The 22,827-nt window shown below is 40.5% G+C and overlaps 1 protein-coding gene across 3 annotated transcripts in view; it reads left to right on the top strand.

The window, feature by feature from the left end:
• The first annotated feature begins 755 nt into the window (after positions 1-755).
• LOC126213561 (zinc finger protein 708-like) overlaps positions 756-22,827 on the top strand; it is a 451,089-nt gene continuing 429,017 nt past the window's right edge. For all 3 annotated transcript variants that reach the window (XM_049941393.1, XM_049941398.1, XM_049941399.1), the window contains exons 1-4: positions 756-840; positions 1,121-1,320; positions 2,943-3,031; positions 19,680-19,742. In XM_049941393.1, the coding sequence (XP_049797350.1) occupies positions 2,960-3,031; positions 19,680-19,742 (135 nt within the window). In that variant the 5' untranslated portion in view covers positions 756-840; positions 1,121-1,320; positions 2,943-2,959. The remainder of the gene's footprint in view (positions 841-1,120; positions 1,321-2,942; positions 3,032-19,679; positions 19,743-22,827) is intronic.

Below are 22,827 nucleotides of genomic sequence, written 5' to 3'. Positions count from 1 at the left end.
TAATGCCCACAACAAGCTAAGGAAAATAAGCAGACGGCGAGGAGAGTATTAGATTTCTGCTAACTAAACCGTATGTAAGAATGGCTCAGAAGTTTTATTGTAACATTGATTTACTCAGACATTTTAGTGTAACACTAATTTACCACGTATTTTACGTCTACTTAACTGTTAACGCTCACAGGTTGCGCTGGTCAAACGTATGCAAGTGGCGTTAGAGTTCACCGTCAGTATCACTTTTCCTAATAAAACGTATAAAAACTGCTATCTTCAATGTAACGAGCCTAAATGGCACTAATAAGCGTGAATACTGAGCATCCAACACTAACTTAAACTGATTAACCCTCGTATTTATAATGTAAACAAACGTTCACGTACACGCGAAAAATGACCTAATAAAATGTATAAAAACTGCTATGTTCAATGTATCGAGTCTAAATGACACTAATAAACGTAAATACTGAGTATTGTGCACTACTTAATTGATAATCCCGCGCATTTAACAATGTAATTTAAGAATGTAAACAAACGTTTGAGTAGACGCGAAGCTGTCCTTCGCTTTTCCTATTCAAACGCAAATAAAAACTGAAACCTTCAATTTATCAAGTCTATTTCACACAAATGCACGCAAATACTATAGAAAATACAGAAAAAACTGTTAATTACATATCTCGTAACACTCACTGAAAAAGACGTAAAATTCTGCTGTTGGCCACACGAGCGACAAGATTCACGCTGGTTTTGAATGCATCTGCTGGGTCTGCGATACTGTCACCCTTCGTGTACTGTGTAGTCAGCAGCAACCTCGTGGTGTTGTGGAAATTTGTGTGTGACATTTTCCAGGTAATTTATAAGCGTTTATAAACTGCAAACAAGAATAATTGAAGAAATGTGTTTCGGAAGTAAATTAACGTGGTACTTAATTTCTATCACAGTAACAGTTGAGTTTGATTAGTGTAATAGTTCACGAATATTTTGTGATGACTCTGCTGTTTGAGGCTGCTCTTTTTTATGTTTTAATTTTTAATGGGTACATAAGGATGAGATTTTATTCTGTATTTAATTGTGATCACATCACCTATAGTGTGCTTGGTGACGATGTGTGAATGTTGTAATTTTTCAGGTTATGTTCATAACAACTAAATACCTGAGTTGTTAATGCTTGTTTTTGGCCTGACCGTTAAAATCGCTACGTGTATCTTCGTAAAAGAAACGGCGGAGTGTGTGACGTGCTGTCACGAGCAGTTTGTCTACGAAGTAATCTCCTCATATACTTCGTGGCTAACGAGAAAAGGCGGACAGTGAAATTCAAAGGTTGTCCATGTTAGTACGGTTCTTTGACATACTTAGCAGTAATAATGATTGTGATGATAATTTTCTGTGGTGTGATGTAGACATATAGCGGCTCCAAATCTTAGGGCTAACGTAAGCATTTTTTAAAGTGCCCACAGTTACTACATCATTTCATGGTTTGAGTATGTTCGCATGAAAGGAAATGCTGCAATTCTGTTGCATTTTGTTAGTTTTCACTGTGCTTTGCTTATTCGTGTCGTTAGTATTCGTGTAATCATATGTAAATACCAGTTTGTTGTAGTGTGTGGGTTTTAATGGAGTTCTGTATAAGAGTACTGCAACATCATTTACGAACTGGCGAGGGGTCGACAGAAGCGTTCGATCCCACGCGTCGGCTTTGACCCGTGACGTAAGGGTGTTGTCGTGTGTGACGTCATGACGGCGCGGGTTTGGTTTGAGTGTGGCTGTCTCCAGTTCTGTTTTATCTTATTTTATTTACTTTTCTGATCTGTTCGTTCTATCTCGTGAGATTTTTTTTTAAATTTAAAAACACTTACTACTTATTTTAATTATCTGTTTCCTCCAATTTCTGTTTTAGTTTATTATATTTATCTTTCTGATCTGTTCGTTCTATCCCGTGAGATATTTTTTGAAAAAAGACAAAAAACACTAATCAGCTACTGAAGCATCTTTATCTTCTATGGGTTGCAGGGGTTACGACCCCTGGGGAGGTGGGTGGGTATTCATGCATGGCTGTCTTCACTTACACGTTGTAGCTACGCAAGACGTCTAAATTTGTTGATATTTAGTTTGCCCCCCCACCCAAAACACCCCATTTCCCGCGCTTGTCCCGTTAGTGTCATTAGGCTCCTTGTGGAAAGTGTGTGTGTTTGTTTTTGTTTCCGCCATATTTGTGACGTCATGGGTCAAAGCAGACAGGCGGGATCGGACGCTTCCGTATTTCCATCAGTTTTGTTAGAAAATGCTAACCAATGAGAACTTCCGCATTGCAGTGTGCAGTCAACAGTGCAGGTATTGGTTTCCTTTAATAGCAGGTAAGGATTCTAAATGATGACGCTTCCTGTAAATTGAGCATACGTCCGTGAATGAATACAGATGAAGTAAGTTTCAAGGTAATGCCTGTGTTGAAAATGCATATTCACTGATAAACAATCCGTATGTCCCAGATTTTCTTCATGTCCCAATCACACTGAAATTAACACAATAAACCAAGTATAGAATGAAATATTTGACGTTATTAAGTAATATCGCTGCAATCTATTGACTGCTGTGATTGTTTGTAATGCTGAAGTTAATGCATGCACACAAAATTACCCATCTTCCATAATTGTCACAACAGGATGGTATCCATGTGCCAGTGTTACAAAGAAGCAGTAGCAACTTTAAATGCTCAGTTTCCATTGCATGTTATTTTATGATTGTTCTCACTCTTCATGACCTGCAAAATGTGAATGAGTTTATATCAATGAACACACTTTTCCTCAGCCACTTTGAATCTGTTTCCTGTGTAATCACCCATTTACTGCACGCAATATATGAGTGAAAATACTGCCTTTGAGCTATACCTCATGGTAAAAACGGAAACTGAGTGGGCCAGAAACTTTTCTTATCTGATTGCTTTTTCTTTTCAGACTGTAGAACTGAAGCGATGGACCAGGAGCAAACTAAGTGGATAAAAAAAGAGGAAACTCATGAAGTACAAACTGAGTTACACTTCATAGTAAGTGGCTTACTTGTATTTCTTAACAGGGTTTCATTAATTTCTGTGTGCAGTGTGATGCGTGAATACATACAATTGATGTCATACAGCTGGAAACATGAATAATTAGGTTTACTAAACTGATGAACTTACTGTCTTAAATATGACATTTTGCACAGTGCATTGAAATAAGCCTTGTATTAAACCTCACATAGAATTGAGCAAGAGTTTCAATTTAATGTTTAGTAAACATGGAAAACTTTTTTAATGCACAACCCAATTATACTGATAAACTGGTTGCCATAAAGTGGGTATATTCTGCTCTGATACACTTCTTTTGTATGACAACATTAATGTGCAACTTAAGAATAATTATGACTGTAGTGAACCTTAGCAGTGCCATTAAATTTATAAATGGTATGGCTGCAGTTAATGCATTATTGCAGTGTATCGTGGTATGGAATGATAATTGTAATTTATTTACTGATAATGTAAAATAAATTATTTATAAATAATTTTGAAGTGACACTCGCATGGTCACTAATCTGAGAAGTACATTTTGTTTACTTTGAATATGTGAACCATATGTATGTAGAACTCTCAGTAGTAAAGTTAAATTTCAGACAAATGTCACATGGAAGCATAAATTGTTACACAGCAGAATGAATTTGTATGTTGGCAGCAAAGTTTTGATGAAGCCGTGGGGCTACACATCTAATATTGACAGGTTTCTTCATAACCACTTTCTGCATTTGCTGCACATTGTTACGCATATTGTTTGTGAAACTGTCACAATGTTACAGTTACTGGTGTAAATAATCTTACATATACATGTCACTTGAAATCTAATGTAGTGCAACCAGTTGTAGGGTATTCACCTATCAGCAGCAAACAAATTCACTTGGTGCCACTAGTATTTGTATCCTGCAAATGAGAATTGAGCGCACTGACACAATCACACAAACTTCTTGTGAACTATCTGTGCTGAAAAAATCTGTTTCAACATCCATCTTGAGTGCAACTGCAGAAGTACTGGGATAGCATTAATGCAGCATTTGCATTTGAATATATGTGAGTACTTCATTATAGATTATACAAACTATGTGACCAGCTTGCAATTCATTTGACAAGCATTATCACAGCAGTAATCCTAAACAATCACTGTGAGGAAATGATAGGAAAATAAATATGCTAAATTTTATTAAATACAGTAAAAGAGTGGTTAGACCCAACACAGTTCATGCTTTGGCTTTGAACCCTGATGTAATGATGGTTTGGCATTCAGGATGATATGTATGCACAAGACACATCATGTAAATGAAAAGCAGTTTGAATATCCATTGACTTTGGACCTAAACTGGAGAACTATTCAAAGGCTACAAGGTTAAAATGTGGTTCTAGACCCACTCCCCCCTTGTAACATTGGTTGTAGTGGGAGTCTGATTCGTAGTGCATCTCAAGGCTTAGCCTATGTTCAAAAGTGGCAGTGTGGCTGTGAGCTGACAAAGTCTAGAAATGTGAAAGCCAAGTAAAGGATATGGTAACAAATTGATCAGTAGCACAGCGTAATGTTAACCAAAACATCCAAATGGTGCCCATAACGTAACTTTTTACCTACAAGAAGTCTTCTCATACACTGTGTGCTGTGTTAGTTGATGAACTGAACTTCCCTATGACTGTAACATTGTATCAGTTGAAAGCCACCTTCTTTGCCAAATTAATTAAATGTTAATTTTTAATTGGTGTATATTTTGGGCATGAGCACATGCTGGAAAGTAATGACACAAAATTTCTATTCGGAAATTATTGAAGCATTTTAATTAAAACAAACTTAATATTTAACATATTTATTCTTCGTGTTTGTATATTTATTTCAAACATAGTCACCGTGGCACTGAACACCTTTCTCCCAGTGAGACACCAGGTTGTTGGTGTCGTCACTGTAGAATGCTTGACTTCGTTGGCAGACCCACAGCCTCACCTATGCTTACACTAATTCATCACTATCAAAGTTGAGTCCCTGAAGGTGTTCTTAAGTTTTGCAAACAGTTGAAAATTCATTGGCTCAAACCGGGTCAGTATGGAGGATGATCAATAATAATGAATCAAAGGCGTCAGACTGTTGCAGATGCAAAAAAAAAGTTGTGAATGGTCTTACATTGTCATGCTGAAGGAGAGGGTGCTCCACATGTGGATGAACTATTTGAATTGCTCTGTTGTCTGAGGGTTTTCTCACGTGCTGACACAGTTAAATAACACACACACACACACACACACACACACACACACACACACACACACGTTACACCCTGCAGTTCAGAACTGATCATCAGGAGGGTGCTGCATACTGTGTCAGCAAAGTGGTAACATCAACAGTGTCATATGCATGACAACTGATAAGAACAGAATCAAAATTTTGGAGGCATTATTTTCTGGCACACCCTTGTAATAAATTGGTGCATTTTACAATTGCTTCAAATGTTGCAGAATGGTTCCCTTGGCATTGCCCAGCATCCACTTGGAAGTCATAATACTAAATCCATATACACAGCAGCCAAAACATTATGATCACTGATCTACTGTCTGTATAAACTCATCCAGGCAATAGCATCTCACCTTGTCTTCTAGTCAGACACACACACGTTGCATGGAGTATAAGTGAGCATCTTCTCTTGTTGTAAAATAGGAAAAGCGCACAATCTGAGTTTGGCCAAGAGCAGATTTTGATGGCCTGAAGGCTTGGTATGAACGTTTTGGAAGCTGAACAGCTTGCCGGGTGTTGAAGTAGTACTAAGGCAGTTGTCTTCAACACATGGCAAAACAAAGGTGAGACCATGGCCAGACGTTATGGGGTTGGGCAAGTACTCCTCATCACAGATGGTAGACATCATAGGCTAGGCAGACTGGTAAAACAAGACAGGCAACAAACTGTGGTGTAACTAACATCAGACATTAATGCTGGGCAGAGTACAATTGTGTCTGAATGCACAATGATCCAAACACTCCTAATGATGAGTCTGTGCCGCTGATGACCCACGCCATGACATCGACAACAACTGAAATAGGTATGTAACTATTGGCGCTGGATGTTGGCACAATGGCTGAGCACTGCGGGGTCTGATGAATCCTGATACCTTCATCGTGCCTTTGGGAGGGTGCATTTCCGTCACCCACAAGGGGAACAGCCTCTTGACTCCTGTACTGTCGGGGCCTCCATTATACTCTGGGAAACAACCACGTGGGCACCCATGGGTCCAGTGGAGCTCGTGTGAGGCACTGTGTCACAAAAGAAGTATTGTAAACTGGTTGCAAAGCACATCCACCCCTTCTGTTGTTGTGCTCTTCAGTGGCAAGACTGGATTGATGCAGCTCTCCATGCCACTCTATCCTGTGCAAGCTTCTTCATCCCCGAGTAACTACTGCAACTCACATCCTCCTGAATCTGTTTAGTGTATTCATGTCTTGGTCTCCCTCTGATTTTCACCCTCCACCCTTCCCTCCAATACTAAATCGATGATCCCTTGATGGCTCAGAACCTGTCCTACCAACCAGTCCCTTCTTCTATAGGGTGGCGCACGAAATGTGTTACCATTTTGTTTTTGAATATAAACTTTATTGTCAATACAATCCGAAAGGAACATATGCTATAATGAAGAGCCGTCCATGGAGATTTGTTCTAACTCAGTACATGCTCAATATGCCCACCATTTTGTTTCCTAACTTTCTTCAAAGGAACGCTGAAGTTAGTGAGTACCCTACAGCACATGTCTTCCCTAATTTCACTGAAAGCTTAAAGAATAAGTCTTCTGAGCTCCATTAAATCACGTGGACATTTCAGGAAATTTTTTTCCTTTAGGTACCCCCAAAGAAAAGAGTCACATGGATTGAGGTCTGGACTATTGGGGGGCCAATTTTGTCCAGCATTGAAGCAACCTGGAAACCTGAGTGAAATGATCCGCATGTCGAAATGCTCGTGTAAAAACTCAAATACAGTGTTTGTAGTATGCGGCCTTGCTCCATCTTGCATGAATCACTGTGTGTTGAAGGGCAAGGCAGTAGCAAGAAGCTGTGGAATGAATCTATTGCGAAGCATGCCCAAATAACGTTCGCTGTTCAGTTTCTTCAAAGAAAAAGGGTCCAGTAAGTCCGTGACTGGAAATTGCTGCCCACGCTGTAATCCTCGGAGCATAATGTCGTTCATGAAGGACTTGTGGGTTTTCAGTGGCCCAAAAGTGTACATTTTGTTTGTTAACCACACCATCTAAATGAAAATGCGCCTCATCTGAAAACCTAACGTTGTTGAGAGTTTCTTCCCTATCCTCCACCCACTGAGCAAACAGTAGTCTCTGCTGCTTGTGTTCTTCAGTGAGCTGTGCACAGGTCATCTTGTATGGGTACATGTGGAGGCCACTTTTAAGAATGCATTGAATGGAGCGACTGGATATTCCCAGTTGCACTGCTGCCTTTCTACACAATTTCCCGGGACTTCTCTGTACAGCAACTCATACTGCTTAAATAATCTCTGGCGAACAAACAGGCTTAGGCTGAGGTCGCTTCGGATCCAATACTGTTCCTTCCTGTACAAATTTATCGTACAACCCGTGAATGGTCTTCTTGCAAGGGACCCATCGTGTGTTAAACTGTTGTCGAAAACGCCTCTGAGTCACAACAAGGCTTTTCGTTTCATGAAAAAGTAACATAATTGCCGATCGTTGCTGTGTTGTCAGGCTTCCATTGTCAGCCATTGCTGGTTACTAGTCTCCTAGTGGCAGTATCGTGAATTACATGTCATTTCGTAACTCATTTGTTTTTCCAAGCTCTGCTGGTACTGCTGTAGAGATCCCAGCGGAGTATCTAATGTGTGGCGTAAATTGTAAAAGAAACAATTGGTAACACATTTTGTACGCCACCCTATAGTTAAGTTGTGCCACAAATTCCTCTTCTCCCCAATTCTATTCAGTATCTCCTCATTAGTCACATAATCTACCCATCTAATCTTCAGCATTCTTCTGTAGCACCACATTTCGAAAGCTTCTGTTCTCTTCTCAACTAAACTATTTATCATCCATGTTTCACTTCCATACATGGATAAACTCAATGCAAATACTTTCTGAAAAGACTTCCTGACACTTAAATGTATGCTCAATGTGAACAAATTTCTCTTCTTCAGAAATGCTGTCCTTGGCATTGCCAGACTACATTTTATATTCTCTCTACTTCAACCTTCGTCAGTTATTTTGCTCCCCAAATAGCAAAACTTATCTACTACCTTAATTGTCTTATTTCATAATGTAATTCTGTCATCATCACCCAATTTAATTCGACTACATTCCATTATCCTTGTTTTGCTTTTGTTGATGCTCGTCGTATATCCCCCCTTGAATGCGCTGTCCATTCTGTTCAACTGATCTTCCGGGCCCTTTACTGTCTGACAGAATTACAATGTCATTGGCTAACCTCAAAGTTTTTATTTCTCCTCCCTGGATTTTAATTCCTACTCAAAATTTTTCATTTGTTCCCTTTATTGCTTGCTCATTATGCAGACTGAGCGACACCAGGGATAGGCTAAAACCCTGTCTCACTCCCTTCCCAACCACTGCTTCCCTTTCGCTCCTCCCCTTTTATAACTGCCATCTGATTTCTGTACAAATTGTAAATAGCCTTTCACTCCCTGCATTTGACGACTGCCACCTTCAGAATTGAAAGAGAGTATGCCAGTCAACATTGTCGAAAGCTTTCTTTAAGTTTACAAATACTAGAAATGTAGGTTTGCCTTTCCTTCATCTATCATCTAAGATAAATCATAGGGTCGGTATTGCTTCACGTGTTCCAACGTTTCTACGGAATCGAAACTAATCTTCCCTGAGGTCAGCACCTACCAGTTTTTCCATTCGACTGTAAAGAATTCATGTTAGTATTCTACAGCCATGACTTATTAAACTGATAGATCAGTAATTTTCACACCTGTAAACATTTGCTTTCTTTGGGATTGCAATTATTATATTCTTCTTGAAGTCTGGGGGTATTTTGCCTGTCTCATACATTTTTCTGACCAGATGGCAGAGTTTTTTCAAGGCTGGCTGTCCCAAGGCTATCAGTAGTTTTAATGGATGTTGTCTCCTCCCAGGGCCTTGTTTCAACTTATGTCTTTCAGCACTGTCATATTCTTCACACAGTATCGTATCTCCCATTTCATCCTCATCTACGTTCTCTTCCATTTTCAAAATATTGCCCGCAAGTGCATCGCCCTTGTATAGACCCTCTGTAGGTCTCTTCAGTATTCCAGTATGCAGTGTTTGTCTTACCCCTAGTCGTATATGCCTCTACATCCTTAAATTTGTCCTGTTACCATCCCTGCTGAGCCATTTTGCACTTCCTGTCGATCTCATTTTTGAGACGTTTGTATTCCTTTCAGCCTGCTTCATTTACTGCATTTTTATATTTTCACCATTCATCTATTAAATTCAGTATGTCCTCTTTTACCCAAGGATTTCTACTAGCCTCTTCTTTTTACCTACTTGATACTCTGCTACTTTCACTAGTAATCTCTCAAAGCTACCCTTCCTCTTCTGCTGTATCTCTTACCCATGTCCTTGTCAATGGTTTCCTAGTGCTTTCTGAAACACTCTACAATCTCTGATCCTTTCACTTTATCCAGATCCCATCTCTTACCATTCCTACCTTTTTGCAGTTCTTTCAGGTCTGGATAGCCGGCCGCGGTGGTCTCGCGGTTCTAGGCGCGCAGTCCGGAACCGCGCGACTGCTACGGTCACAGGTTCGAAACCTGCCTCGGGCATGGATGTGTGTGATGTCCTTAGGTTAGTTAGGTTTAACTAATTCTAAGTTCTAGGGGACTGATGACCTAAGATGTTAAGTCCCATAGTACTCAGAGCCATTTTTTCAGGTCTAGATAGATATCTGCCTATTATACATTACAACCTTCTCCAAATGTCGGCGGTATCTTTCAGTCAGCAGACAAGATTGGCCTGTATACTTTTGTGCTGCATGTGTCCCTTCATGCTTCCACTTCACTATCTCATCACAAACAGTGGACATAGGAACGTTCAGGAGTGTGGAAAGCTCGCATACAGACGTGACAGACCCTATCACCTAACCACATTCAAAGTCAATGAGCTCCGCGGAGCGCCCCATTTTGCTCTCTCACAATGTATAATGACTACTGAGGTCTCTGATATGGAGTAGGTGGCAGTACAATGCACCAAATATGAAAAAGTAAGTTTTTGCGGGTGGCCCGATGCTTTTGAGCACATAGTGTATGATGAAGTTGTGCTCTGTGCAAAATTCTACCAGACGGCTTCCTCTTTCATTCCTTACCCACATTCCATATTCACCTCCTCCTTTTCCTTCTCTTCCTTTTCCTAGTATTGAATTCCAATCCCCTATGTCTATTAAATTTTCGTCTCCCTTCAGTATCTGAATAATTTCTTTTACCTCATCATACATTTCTTTAATCTCTTCACCATCTGGGGACCTAGTTGGCATATGAACTTGTACTACTGTGGTAAGTGTGGGCTTTGTGCCTATCCTGGCTACAATACTGCATTCACTATGCTGTTCATAGTAGCTTACCCGCACTCCTGTTTTTTATTCATTTTTAAACCTACTGCTCCATTACCCCTATATGATTTTGTATTTATAATCCTGTATTCATCAGACCATAAGTCTTATTCCTCATGCCATCAAACTTAACCAATTCTCACCATATTTATCTTTACCCTATCCATTTCCCTTTTTAAATTTTCTAACCTGCCTGCCTGATTAACGGGTCTGACATTCCATGTTCCAATTTGTAGAACATAAGTTTTCTGTCTCCTGATAACGATGTCATCCTGGAGATCTGAATGGGGGACTATTTGACTTCCGGAATATTTTACCCAAGAGGACACCATCATCATTTAATGAACAGTAAAGTTGCATCCCCTCGTGGAAAAATTACGGCTATTGTTTCCCCTTGCTTTCATCCGTTTACAGCAAAGCTGTTTTGGTTAATGTTACAAGACCATATCAGTCATTCGTCCTGACTGTCGCCCCTGCAACTACTGAAAAGACTGCTGCCCCTCTTAAGGGACCACATGTTTGTCTGCACCTACGGAACGACTATCTGTATTGCTGAAGCACGCAAGCCTCGCTACCAGTGCTACGGTCCATGGTTCATGTTAGGTCCACTCCTTTGTGACGATCATGTTTCCCATTGAGTATACATTTAAGTGTCAGGAAGTCTTTTCTGAAAGTATTTGCATTGAGTGTGGCATTGTTCATGAAAACAATGCACGATTTCACAAGGCCATGAGTGTGATAGAGTGGTTTCAGGAACACAGTGGTGAGTTCCAATTGATGTGTTGGCCACCCAACTCGCCAGCCCTGAACCTGGTCAAACAGATCTGGGATGTGATTTAACATAACGTCAGAAATCATCCCCCCTTCCAGAATTTATGGGAATGAGGTGGCCTGATTGTATAAATATGGTTCCAACTTCCTCCAGTGATCTATGAAGGCCTCATTGCTTCCGTGCCACTATGTCTCCCTACTGTTGTCTGTGCCAGTGGTGTACATACCAGCTTTTAGATGAGTGATGATAATCTTGGGCTGATCAGCCTATGGCAGTTACCATTATTGGAAGAAGGTTGTTTTATTGTAATGATTGTGATGGTATAATGATACTGCCACATAAAGTTCGGCTAAACAGTACATGCTGCCCACGAGCCCTGCATGACTCACCCTCCAGTCCAGCTTCATGACACCGACTGTCCGTGAGATCCACTGCTGTTCCTCTACAACCATTGTTGCTCCACAATGCCCACTGGTGCCATGAGCTCTGAGCTGTGAGAAGTGACATCTGCCAGGCACATGGGGCTCTAATTCGAAGAGGGAGCCCACCGTGGTTCAGCCTCCTCCACCAAACCAAAATCCCCCATCCCCACCATTAAGGAGCCCTTTACATATGCCTCTCCTTGATATGAGTAATGTGCATGTGTGAGGCTTTACTCGTCCATAAATTCAGAACCAGGAGGTTTGCTGAACTCACCACCCTGACAATCTAACAGGGTCCCAACAACTGAGGAGATAGCTTGCTATCGAACCCTAACTCCCCCTTTTCAGCAATATTAGGGTTTCGGACTAACACTGTGTCCCCAGCCTTTCCAATGAACTTAGCCCCTAACTGTAACAGATGGATAACCTGTGACAGGCAATTTTGGTATTATGTCTAGCCTGGCTCCAGTTGTGCTGTGTTACTGCTAGGGTGACTTGTTCTTGAAGCAAATCATTGATTGACTACAGGTTGACAAGAGGAAAATTGACTGGATGTGCTAACATAAGGGATACTGGAGCAGCCTCCAGGGACTTGGGTTATGCAGTGTTAAAGATAAAATTGAGCCACGTTGTCTGAGCCTTGTTGTGAAAGATAAGCACAGCCTTCAACTTGCAGTTCACCTGGTCAGCAGAGTATGCTGGTAAAAGGATTTGTGATCACATCTTTAATTCCATTGTCAAAGCAGAACCTCACAAATAGCTGGGAAACAGAAGCTATCAAGCATCCTCGGTGGCCTGGAAACAGAAAAAATTCATAACAAATGCTGACCAGCTGCCAGGATCGTCATTTCTCTGCTCGGAATGTGACAAAAAAACGAGAAAAGTCATCCATGATAACTAGTAGGTGCCTAATACACACACACACTTGATGAAGTGGACTTATATAATCCATACAAAGTTAATCCATCAAGCATTCCTAACGGGTAGGCTCTAAAAGCCACTTGAGGGAATTCAAGTTGGGCTCAGCTCCCTTACGGCTCTCACACTCCTCCACCAACCTCTGGACAGCCTTATTCAGGGAGGACCAGGTGACATGTTGAGTGATCTTAACCCCACCAACCTCCAGGCTTGCTTATACAGGGAGGACCAGGTGATGTGTCGTCTGATCTTGGCAACAGTTTTATAAATGCCTAAGAGGGTATTATGGAAATAATGAGCCAAAACCTAACTAAGAGCTTGATTGTCAGTCTCTAAACAAAATTCCTGGTGTTCAAAATAAAATCTGAATTTCTTAAGGGCAAACATAACCGCCAGGTCTTCCCATTCATACATAGAATATTTCATCTCCGAAGGTGAAAGTTCCCAAGGTGCATTGCTATAGGGCATCAACATGCAATATCTCCCCTGCCATTCTGTTCCTGCAGGAGGACAGCTACCACTTTCTACTCCAGAAGAATTAGGTGTCTGTTTGCAAGAAGAACACGACCTCAAAATTTGGTATGTCTAATACTAGTGGGTTACTAAGCACCACCTTAATGGCTTCAGAATATTCTGGATGACTTTCATCCCATATGAAATTTCTTAAATCGTTAAGGCACCCCACTAATTTAATAAAATTCGGCACAGACTTTCGAAAAAAATTTGTCATGCCTATGAACCGTGCCACAGCTTTTTATTTCTAGGAGCTGGAAATTTTCGCAAATCGCTAGTATACTCCTGGTCAATTTCAATCCAATCAGTGAAACTAAGATGTCCCAAGGATGAAACCTATGTGCCAGAGTCATTTTAGATGGCTTCACAGTAAGTCCCACCTCCCTCTGGTAAACCAGAACTGCCTCAAGTTGTTGCAGGTTTTCAGACAGACTAGAACTGTAAACAACCATGCCCTCTAGGTAATTAGAGACACACTTGAATGTGAAATCACCAAAAACACAATCTAGAAGGCAAGACATAATGGTAACTCCTGTTGAAAAACCAAAGGGCACCCTGTTAAAATTGTGGAGGTTCCAATCTGTACAGCAGGCAGTAATATACTTGGAATCCTCTGTTAACATGATCTGATAATATGCGAGATTGAGATCCAGGACAGCAAAATACTGAGCCTGACTGAACCAAGTAAAAGAATTATGCAGATTGGGAAGTGGCACAGATTCCAAAACTGCGTTCTCATTAACTGCACAATAACCCACAACAGGATGAAACACCCCACTGCTGCCCATAGATACTGAGAATATGGTAGAAGCATAGGCTGAAGTTGAGGGCCTGATGACCACATTGAACAACACATTATTAATCAAAGTACATATACATATCATCCCTGATGGAGAAAACCTCTCTGGAATGTCATTTGTAAGGCAAATCTTGTACTGGATTTTATCGGTGATGTCCAATCTGTTAGTTAACATCTGTGGTAACCGATCAAAAACTTCCAGTACCAGCATCACCTCTACTGGATGAAGGTGACTGAGCTGAAATGGCAAACATTGCGGTAACACACTATGAATTCCTGTGGCAACCTGACAGGAGCACAATGTGAATGTTTCAGCTGGGTTAAATTTAAAATAAACAACCCTGCCTTGACAAACTAGCACAAACCCACTACCACTTACAAAAACACACAGCAAAATTAAGTTCATGGAAAGATTTTGAGTTACTATCCACTTCACAGGCCAAGAAAATTTTCCAATACTCAGTTTTGCCAACCAGAGGCAACATGTGCCCAGTGAGAGCTCAACATTGGGAGGACGGATGCAAACAAGGCAATTGACAGGTATGGCGGAACTTCAAATGCCACAGATAATCTAAACGAGAAACTGAACTACCAGAGTTGAGGAGGGTGCACATTCTTTCCTGGTTAAGTTGTACCCAAAAATAAGGCAGGGGTTCCCGTACCTCGGACTTGGCACAGATCCAGCCCTTAGGCAGTAGATTCTCCTTCCATGTCACCAGACATCGCCATACAAAATGCCCCTCTTTGTTACACTGGAAACACATCCTACACTTTTTCCTTGTGGGTGGTCCCCTTTTAAATTACTTGGAATCTCAATCCAAGCAGTCAAGCAGTATATTGCTCCCTCCTACGTATATCTCGTGAAGAGACCATGAGGATAAAATCAGAGAGATTACAGCCCACACAGATGCATACCGACAATCCTTCTTTCCACGAACAATACGAGACTGGAATAGAAGGGAGAACCGATAGAGGTACTCAGGGTACCCTCCGCCACACACCGTCAGGTGGCTTGCGGAGTATGGATGTAGATGTAGATGTAGATGTAGAACACTACCGTGCCTCTTCCATTCTGTGTGATGTCAGCTGTTTGATTCTCCTTCCATGTCACCAGACATCGCCATACAAAATGCCCCTCTTCGTTACACTGGAAACACATCCTACACTTTTTCCTTATGGGTGGTCCCCTTTTAAATTACTTGGAATCTCAATCCCCATCCTGGTAATGGCACTTAAACCCCCATCACTGCTGGTCTGCGAAACTCAGACTTGAATAGCAGACACCAAAGCCTCTAATTCAGTAAAAGATGTGCATTTATTAGCAAAGGTAATCCATGAACAGTCCTGTGGCCGCATTTTCTGTAATATATTATTGAGTATTTGTATCTCTGTGACTTGCAATTCCAGGTATGGAATGGTCATATGCATTCATCTATGAACCTAGGAAAAGGTTCATGAGGAAACTGCAATAGCCAAAACTGTTTATGCCTGAGTAGCCTCTTAATACGAGGTGACAATTTCAGGCCAATTATTGATTTTTACAACTCCCTTGATGTTGCACTTTCATGTAAAATTCGATTGAAAACATGGCTTAACACAGGGGGTACAGCGTCTGAACAACAACATTGTCAGTGATGGCCAAAGTGTCAGCATGAAACATTAATTTGACCATGATCCATATGATGGATTTTACCTGTCTTTAAATTCTACATTGAAAGTTCCATTATCGCTTGCAGCAGTAACATTATTTGGTATGGTAATTTCCCAAATGAATTCTCCTGAGCTCCTTAAAGGTGTCCGTAGCATTCCTACTACTTCCAGCAGTTATATGTCGGTGGGAGAATCTTGTTCACCACCTATTGCTCCTAATTTGTCTAAATAAAGGCAGCTGTCCCTGTAACTGCAGAGCTAATGTAATCTGCTCAGAATAGAGATTACATTGGGCAATACCGCACAAGTGATTATCCCAATGGATCAATTGTGCCTGAATTATATGTATTTGCTTATGATGGAGCTGACTACTTTCTAAACACACTACATTCTGACACAAGATTGTCATGGCCAGAGCTCAGGCAGCTAGTGCAACATATACCTCCATGGCGCAGTTGGTACTAATCACCAAGAGGTCGTCCACAAGTTGGGCACACCGCCCTTACATAGAAGCTGACAAACTTTTAATTCGTAGATAAACTGTTGATTTTTCAATGAGGACGAAGCGGGACAGTTGTGGGACCCCATGTTCCGCAGTGGATACCTGCAAACACACACCTCGTGGTGAATGACAGTATGACACCTTCCCCCTTTACTTCCAGGAAAATAACCATACTCTGTTACCAACCAAACATCCAGCAGGAAATGGGGAAATTAAGTGGAAGGACTGGATGGATTGGGGTTCACATGAGTCTCCATTGTTTATTAAAATGTTTTTATTTAAGAAAAATAACTAAAGTCAGATACAATAGCAGCATTACAAACACCACTCCGAACTTTCAAATTTAAGACATTACACATCTTAGTTTAGTGACAATTTAAATAAGGCAATAGTTAACGACTAAAGCTGTGTCTGACACCAGTTCTTAGATTCAAAATTTCCATCTTCACAAACTGCAAATGAGAAAATGCTTCAACAAATAATTATCTGGAAACAGATGGCTCTTTAAGACAACACAGAAGCATAACTCATCTCAAAGGTTAAAACTGAATAGCTATACTGGAAGACAGAGCAATTTATAGCTGCCTCGGGACCCCTAGAAAAAGGAAATTCTTAAAATACACCTCCAAGTGCATCTAGATCATTTAATAAAGTAAACAGGTGCACTGATTTCTAGAGCTACCTTCAGACAGACGGACAGAGCAAGTTTCTAAATCTTGCACCAGTGAGCAGTTAAGTAATTAACAAGAGAATGAGCGTGCACAGATCGATATAACTGGCTTCAGACACAGTGAAAATGTATTAAGGCATACTGTAGAAAATCCCAAAGTGATTCAGTATGTGAATGTGCATGCATAGCAGCTCAAGAACACCCTTTAAAAAGGAGAACCAGTAATTAGTAGTCAGAACGTACTTGTAGCAGTAAATAAATAACAGGTGAGAAAAGCTCACTTCATGACAACTTTTTAAATAACAAACAGTTGAACAATTAAATCTGGTAAGCAGTAACTCACCCTGAGATGGAATAAATTTCTTTCACTCTCCACCTCACAAATGGCCAGTGAACGAACACGAAAAACATTCAGAGCTCAGTAACACTTGATGGTTTTACACACTTTTGCTTGTTCCAGTCTCTGAGCGTCAAATGTGCCTGTTACTTACCAACAGGCTATATTTTCACAAGTCTGGATGACATCTGAATGTGACGTGTGAGTCACATAGAGATGATCAGCATGTGACCATTCTTACAGTGCTTGACAGTATGTACAGCAAAGGCACTCGACCCAACAAACCCCCAAAAATCAAAATGTACAAAATTTTAGTACAAATTTCGAATAGTGTTTTACGTAACTTGAGTGAAGGCAGCCTATCGGTAGCTGGCAGTGGTGAATTCCCTGAGGCTGATATACAGAGGCAACGTTAACAGCCACAGCATGATAAGCATGCCCTGAGTCCAAGTCCAAAACAATCAAAGTGTGCCACAACAGTAGAAAACTGGAGCAGACTAAGGAGCATCTAAATTCCACTGTCGTTCTCGCTTAATACAACTGCACGGCCACGATAGTTGGGTAGATCAATGGACTCGTCAGATAATTCTCATCATAAACTCGGTCTAAGGCTAAACATGGTCACGCTTAAAACAGTATTCAGGATTACCAAATCATCGAATCCACTGCTAAACATGGGGAATTGAATAGCAATAACAAGCTTGTCTAGTTGCTAGACACTACCCTAACCCCTTCCAAGGCAATGCCACAAGGTATTAAGTCATGCAACACAACTGAAATCAGGCAGTTTTTCAGATGAGAAAGCTTGTTGCATAATGTGACTTCCACAGATAAGAACAAATAGCAAATACAGATAGCCAAGACCACACCAATGTACTGTCTTTCATTAACACCTGTGCCTGCAATTATTAACTTGACAGAACTTTTGAAGGGCTATTAGTCACTCCATTCTGTCAATTGTGGCTGAATGGCAAATACTGTCGATGTACCCTGCGTGGCTCTTATCGTGCCCCACGGCGCCTCGAGCTCCAAGCGAAAGAAGTACCGAGCGAGGTGGCGCTGTGGTTAGCACACTGACTCGCATTGGGAGGACGACGATTCAATCCCGTCTCCGGCCATCCTGATTTAGGTTTTCCGTGATTTCCCTAAATCGTTTCAGGCAAATGCCGGGATGGTTCCTTTGAAAGGGCACGGCCGATTTCCTTCCCACTCCTTCCCTAAACCGAGCTTGCGCTCCATCTCTAATGACCTCGTTGTCGACGGGACGTTAAACACTAACCACCACCACCACCAAAGAAGTGACGTCACCAGATGCAGGATGGGAATTCAAAGAGGTCGCCCGCCATGCCTCAGATAGTAATAATAATAAAATCATAATGATCATTATTTGTACTAGTATATTAGTATTATTGTAAGCAGTTAATTAATACAAAGATCAATTAATAAGATGTTGCTGTATTCTTTCTATCTTTTGCCCAGCATCTCTCTTCAAGGCATCTTCTTTGCGTACACCATTTTGCTTCATTATTTTGTCGATATACTCTTTCTGAAAGTTAAGTGGTCTACTTTGTTTCTATCAGTAAGATGATTCCCAATAAAAATTATTCTTTGGCTGCTAATTATCTAACATCCTCAACAGATCCCAATATCAGTTTAATGAGTTTCTTCCTAGGCTATCACTGTTTCATTTGTTCTCATTCCAGCACTTCCTTTGACATTATGGGTTTTTCAGTCTTGATATGCTGGTGCTGTTCCATAAATAATCTTTCCAGAACTTTGTCTTCTTTTGAGATCAGCAAATAAAACCCATAGTTCAGATCCACAGAATAGGACTGGTGTAGCCTGTAGCCTACTCTCTCTTTTTGTTCTGTTAGAAACGTACTTGTCCCACCAAAAGGAATTCATGAAGTTAGAATAGTATTAAGTAGTGTGCCAACGTAGGGTGTGTGCGTTTAATAATTTTATCATAAATAAGCATTCAGTGCAACAAGGTTTTGATGTAACTGTTCTAGACATTTTATTATTCTGATCATAAAAGTAGTATGAGTGATGTGGCACTTAACAGTCCATTTCCTGCTTCCCCACACAGTTGATGTACACTGTATTGTGTCATTTGATATGAACAACATTGATTTCATTGTTTGAGGTAGTAGCTGTGTTATTTTATTTGATTACACTACCATTATATGCATATGTAGATAATGAAGCTAGAAAATATGATTGAAAACAATAGCATAGGGAGAAGGCTGAAATGAAAGATCATAATGAATTTTCAAAGGCGTTGTCATTAATCAGTCTTACAATTTTTTGCTGCCTCCCATTGAAGTATACCATAGTGAACTCGTCACTCAGAATTTTGAACTCAAAAGAGAACACTTAACAATAACTACTATTTAGTTATAAAGTAGTGTGATGGTTGGGGGTTTATCTGTGTGATACATTTTATATAATATGGGAGGACTGTGACTGCTTAAAAGTACTTATTACAGTTTGTTATTTTTGCCACAGGCCCAAGATTATGCATGCAGCATGAATGTAAAAGAAGAGTTGGAGGAGTGTGTGAATAAAGAGGTAATTTTAGAATTTATATGACTGCATGGAATTAATGATTGCTGAGTTGTGGTGAAAATAATGAGACGGTTATCAATTGTGTGTGTATTCACTTTAGCAGTCCTGTTTTTTCTTTAGGGTAAAGATGACAAGACTTACAGTATTATAGTATGCTCCAGGTTGGAAACGAGGAAACCGGTAGAATAGAATATTTTGTTACACTTTACCCATATGGATTTAAACATTATCTTTGAGCAGGTGAAGTAGTTTAGCTTGTGAGTTTGTAGAATTGCTTCTTTACATTATAAGTGCAAATAAAAATTAAATGAGATAGCATTGATGAAGTTATATGAAAACTGGTACCAAGTCCCAAGACTCAAGCTATGATTTCCTGTTTTAATGAGTAGTTCCCTTAATGGTTCCATGTATGTGAACTCCAGCATTGGATGTTTTTATTTGCCATGTGATACTGCTGTGACAGTTACAGAATCATTGAAGGAATATCTACACAAAGTAGTGCAGAAAAAGTAGGTGCTCCTAACCTACTGAGTAGAGACTAAGATGTCTGTGCATACATTGCAAGTGGTATGGACAGGCAGTCTTGTGAAGTACTTTAGAACAGTTTTCTGAAAGCTGTCGTAAGCTGCTAGTTTAACAGCCCACACAAAATTGAAATAGTTGAAATACTGCAACTATAAATGGGCTTGTCCTTACAGATGGTATTAGTACAGAGAGGGGCTAGTGATCATGATGCCAGCACAGCGACAGTGGTAAATGAAACTTCCTGGCAGATTAAAACTGTGTGCCAGACTGAGACTTGAACTCAGGACCTTTGCCTTTCACGGGCAAGTACTCTACAATCTGAGCTACCCAAGCACGACTCACGCCCCATCCTCACAGCTTTACTTCTGCAAGGTTCGCAGGAGAGCTTCTGTAAAGCTTGGAAGGTAGGAGACGAAGTACTGGCAGAAGTAAAGTTGTGAGGACGGGGCGTGAGTGGTGCTTGGGTAGTTCAGATGGTAGAGCACTTGCCCACGAAAGGCAAAGGTCCTGAGTTCGAGTCTCGGTCCGGCACACAGTTTTAATCTGCCAGGAGGTTTTATATCAGTGCACACTCCGCTGCAGAGTGAAAATCTCATTCTGGATGGTAAATGAAGTTAATGACTCCTTTAAGAGGGCTAGGTGAATAGATTTGTTAGAAAGAGCGGGTAAGTAGTTGTTAACATCCCATTTAAACAATGAGAATGTCATTTACTTCCAATATGATCTACATAGAGGAAGATGGACAAACACTAAATGGACTGTAAATCACACGCTGAATAAGTATGTGGTGAGTAACTGGATTACAGACAGGAAAGACCCACTGTGGTTTAATGTCAGAATTGGGAAAACACTGAGGAAGCAGACTGTTGTACACTCAGTTCAAAAAAGTATGCACAGTGGTGACAGGCAAGTGCTAATGGAAATTCTTCTGTCTGTAAAAAGATATATGCGTGAAGCATACAACTACCACCATCATACATGAGCAACAGATTTTACAGGGAACATGAGACATTTCTGGTCAAAGACTTCTATCCAGGCAGTCATTGACCAGTCTGGTGTGGCTTTGGAGGAAAGCAGAAGGTGGTCACTAACCCCTCTCTGTATTTAGTTATCAAGTTTGTGCAGGAGGATCATACCAACATATTGTTGTTTCACTGTCACACAGACTCCTGTATTAGGAACATAGTAATAGGATCCCTGGAGTAAAGAAGCAACTGGAAGAGTTGAAAACATAATGGTTGCCATGTCCAAACAGAATCACAAATCATTTGTCCAGAGAGTACTCTACAGCATTTTCCTCATACTTAGCTTGCATTTATTGCAAATCTCTCGCTTAGTGCAAAGACTCAGACAGCTGGGGAAAAGTTCTGGTGGCTTCTGTATAAGAAAGGTAAAATAATGTACCGGCAAAATTACAGAAAAATATCATAATGATTATTTGCTCCAGAGTTCCTGAACATATCTTCAGTTCAAATATAATTAATTTCTTTAAGACAGAAAAGTTTTTATCCACAAATCAGCATTGATTTTGTGCAATACTCATCTTGGTCTTCTATCGAAGTACATACTGTGAACCATGGATGATGGGCAACAGGCTGGATTCCACATTCCTATATTTCCAGAAAGCATTTGAACAGTGCACCACTGCATACTGTAAATAGAGGTATGAGCATATGGAATAGGTTTCCCGATATATGAATGGTGCAACGACCTCTCAAGTAACAGAGGCCAGTACTTTGATCTCAACAGCAACTGTTTTTTCAGAGACAAGAGTATCATCAATAGTGCCACAGAGAATGGTGCCATATTTATATATGAAATGATCTGATGAGCAGCATTCTGTGCCTGTTTGCTAATGGCATTGTGTGTGCGGAAGGATCATCACTAAGTGACTACGAGAATACAAAATGACTTGGACAAACTTTTTATGTGGTGTGATGAATGACAGGTGCAGAAATATTCAAGTAACTGCAGATGAGTAGGAAAAACAATCCCATAATGTTAGAATACAACATCAGTACTCTACAGATTGACAGCCTGGTCAATGAAATGTTTAGGTATAACATATCAGGGGCCGGCCGGAATGGCCGAGCGGTTCTAGGCGTTACAGTCTGGAACCGTGCAACCGCTACAGTTGCAGGTTCGAATCCTACCTTGGGCATGGATATGTGTGATGTCCTTGGGTTAGTTAGGTTTAAGTAGTTCTAAGTTCTAGGGGACTGATGACCTCAGCAGTTAAGTCCCATAGTGCTCAGAGCCATTTGAACCATAACATTGCAAAGTGATATGAAGTAGAACACGCACATAAGGATGGGGAATGATCAACTTTTTTTGTATTTGGAAAACTGTGGTTCATTTGTAAGGGACACTACATATAGAACACAATAGAAGTGCTTAGTAGTAGTAATTGTTGTTGCTGTGGTAATAGATGCCATCCACGATGCACCGTTTGGTGGTTTGCACAGTTTTAATGCAAACATACATGCACAGCAGCCAGAAAGAAGATAATCAAGCTGCAGATTCCATGTGAAATGCATTCTCAAGCTTTATAAGTTTGGAAAGC

This window comes from Schistocerca nitens, chromosome 11, assembly GCF_023898315.1.
Source record: "Schistocerca nitens isolate TAMUIC-IGC-003100 chromosome 11, iqSchNite1.1, whole genome shotgun sequence".
NCBI classification, from domain to species: domain Eukaryota; kingdom Metazoa; phylum Arthropoda; class Insecta; order Orthoptera; family Acrididae; genus Schistocerca; species Schistocerca nitens.
The sequence above is the reverse complement of the archived record's forward strand: the minus strand, read 5'-3'. Positions and strand labels throughout refer to the sequence as shown.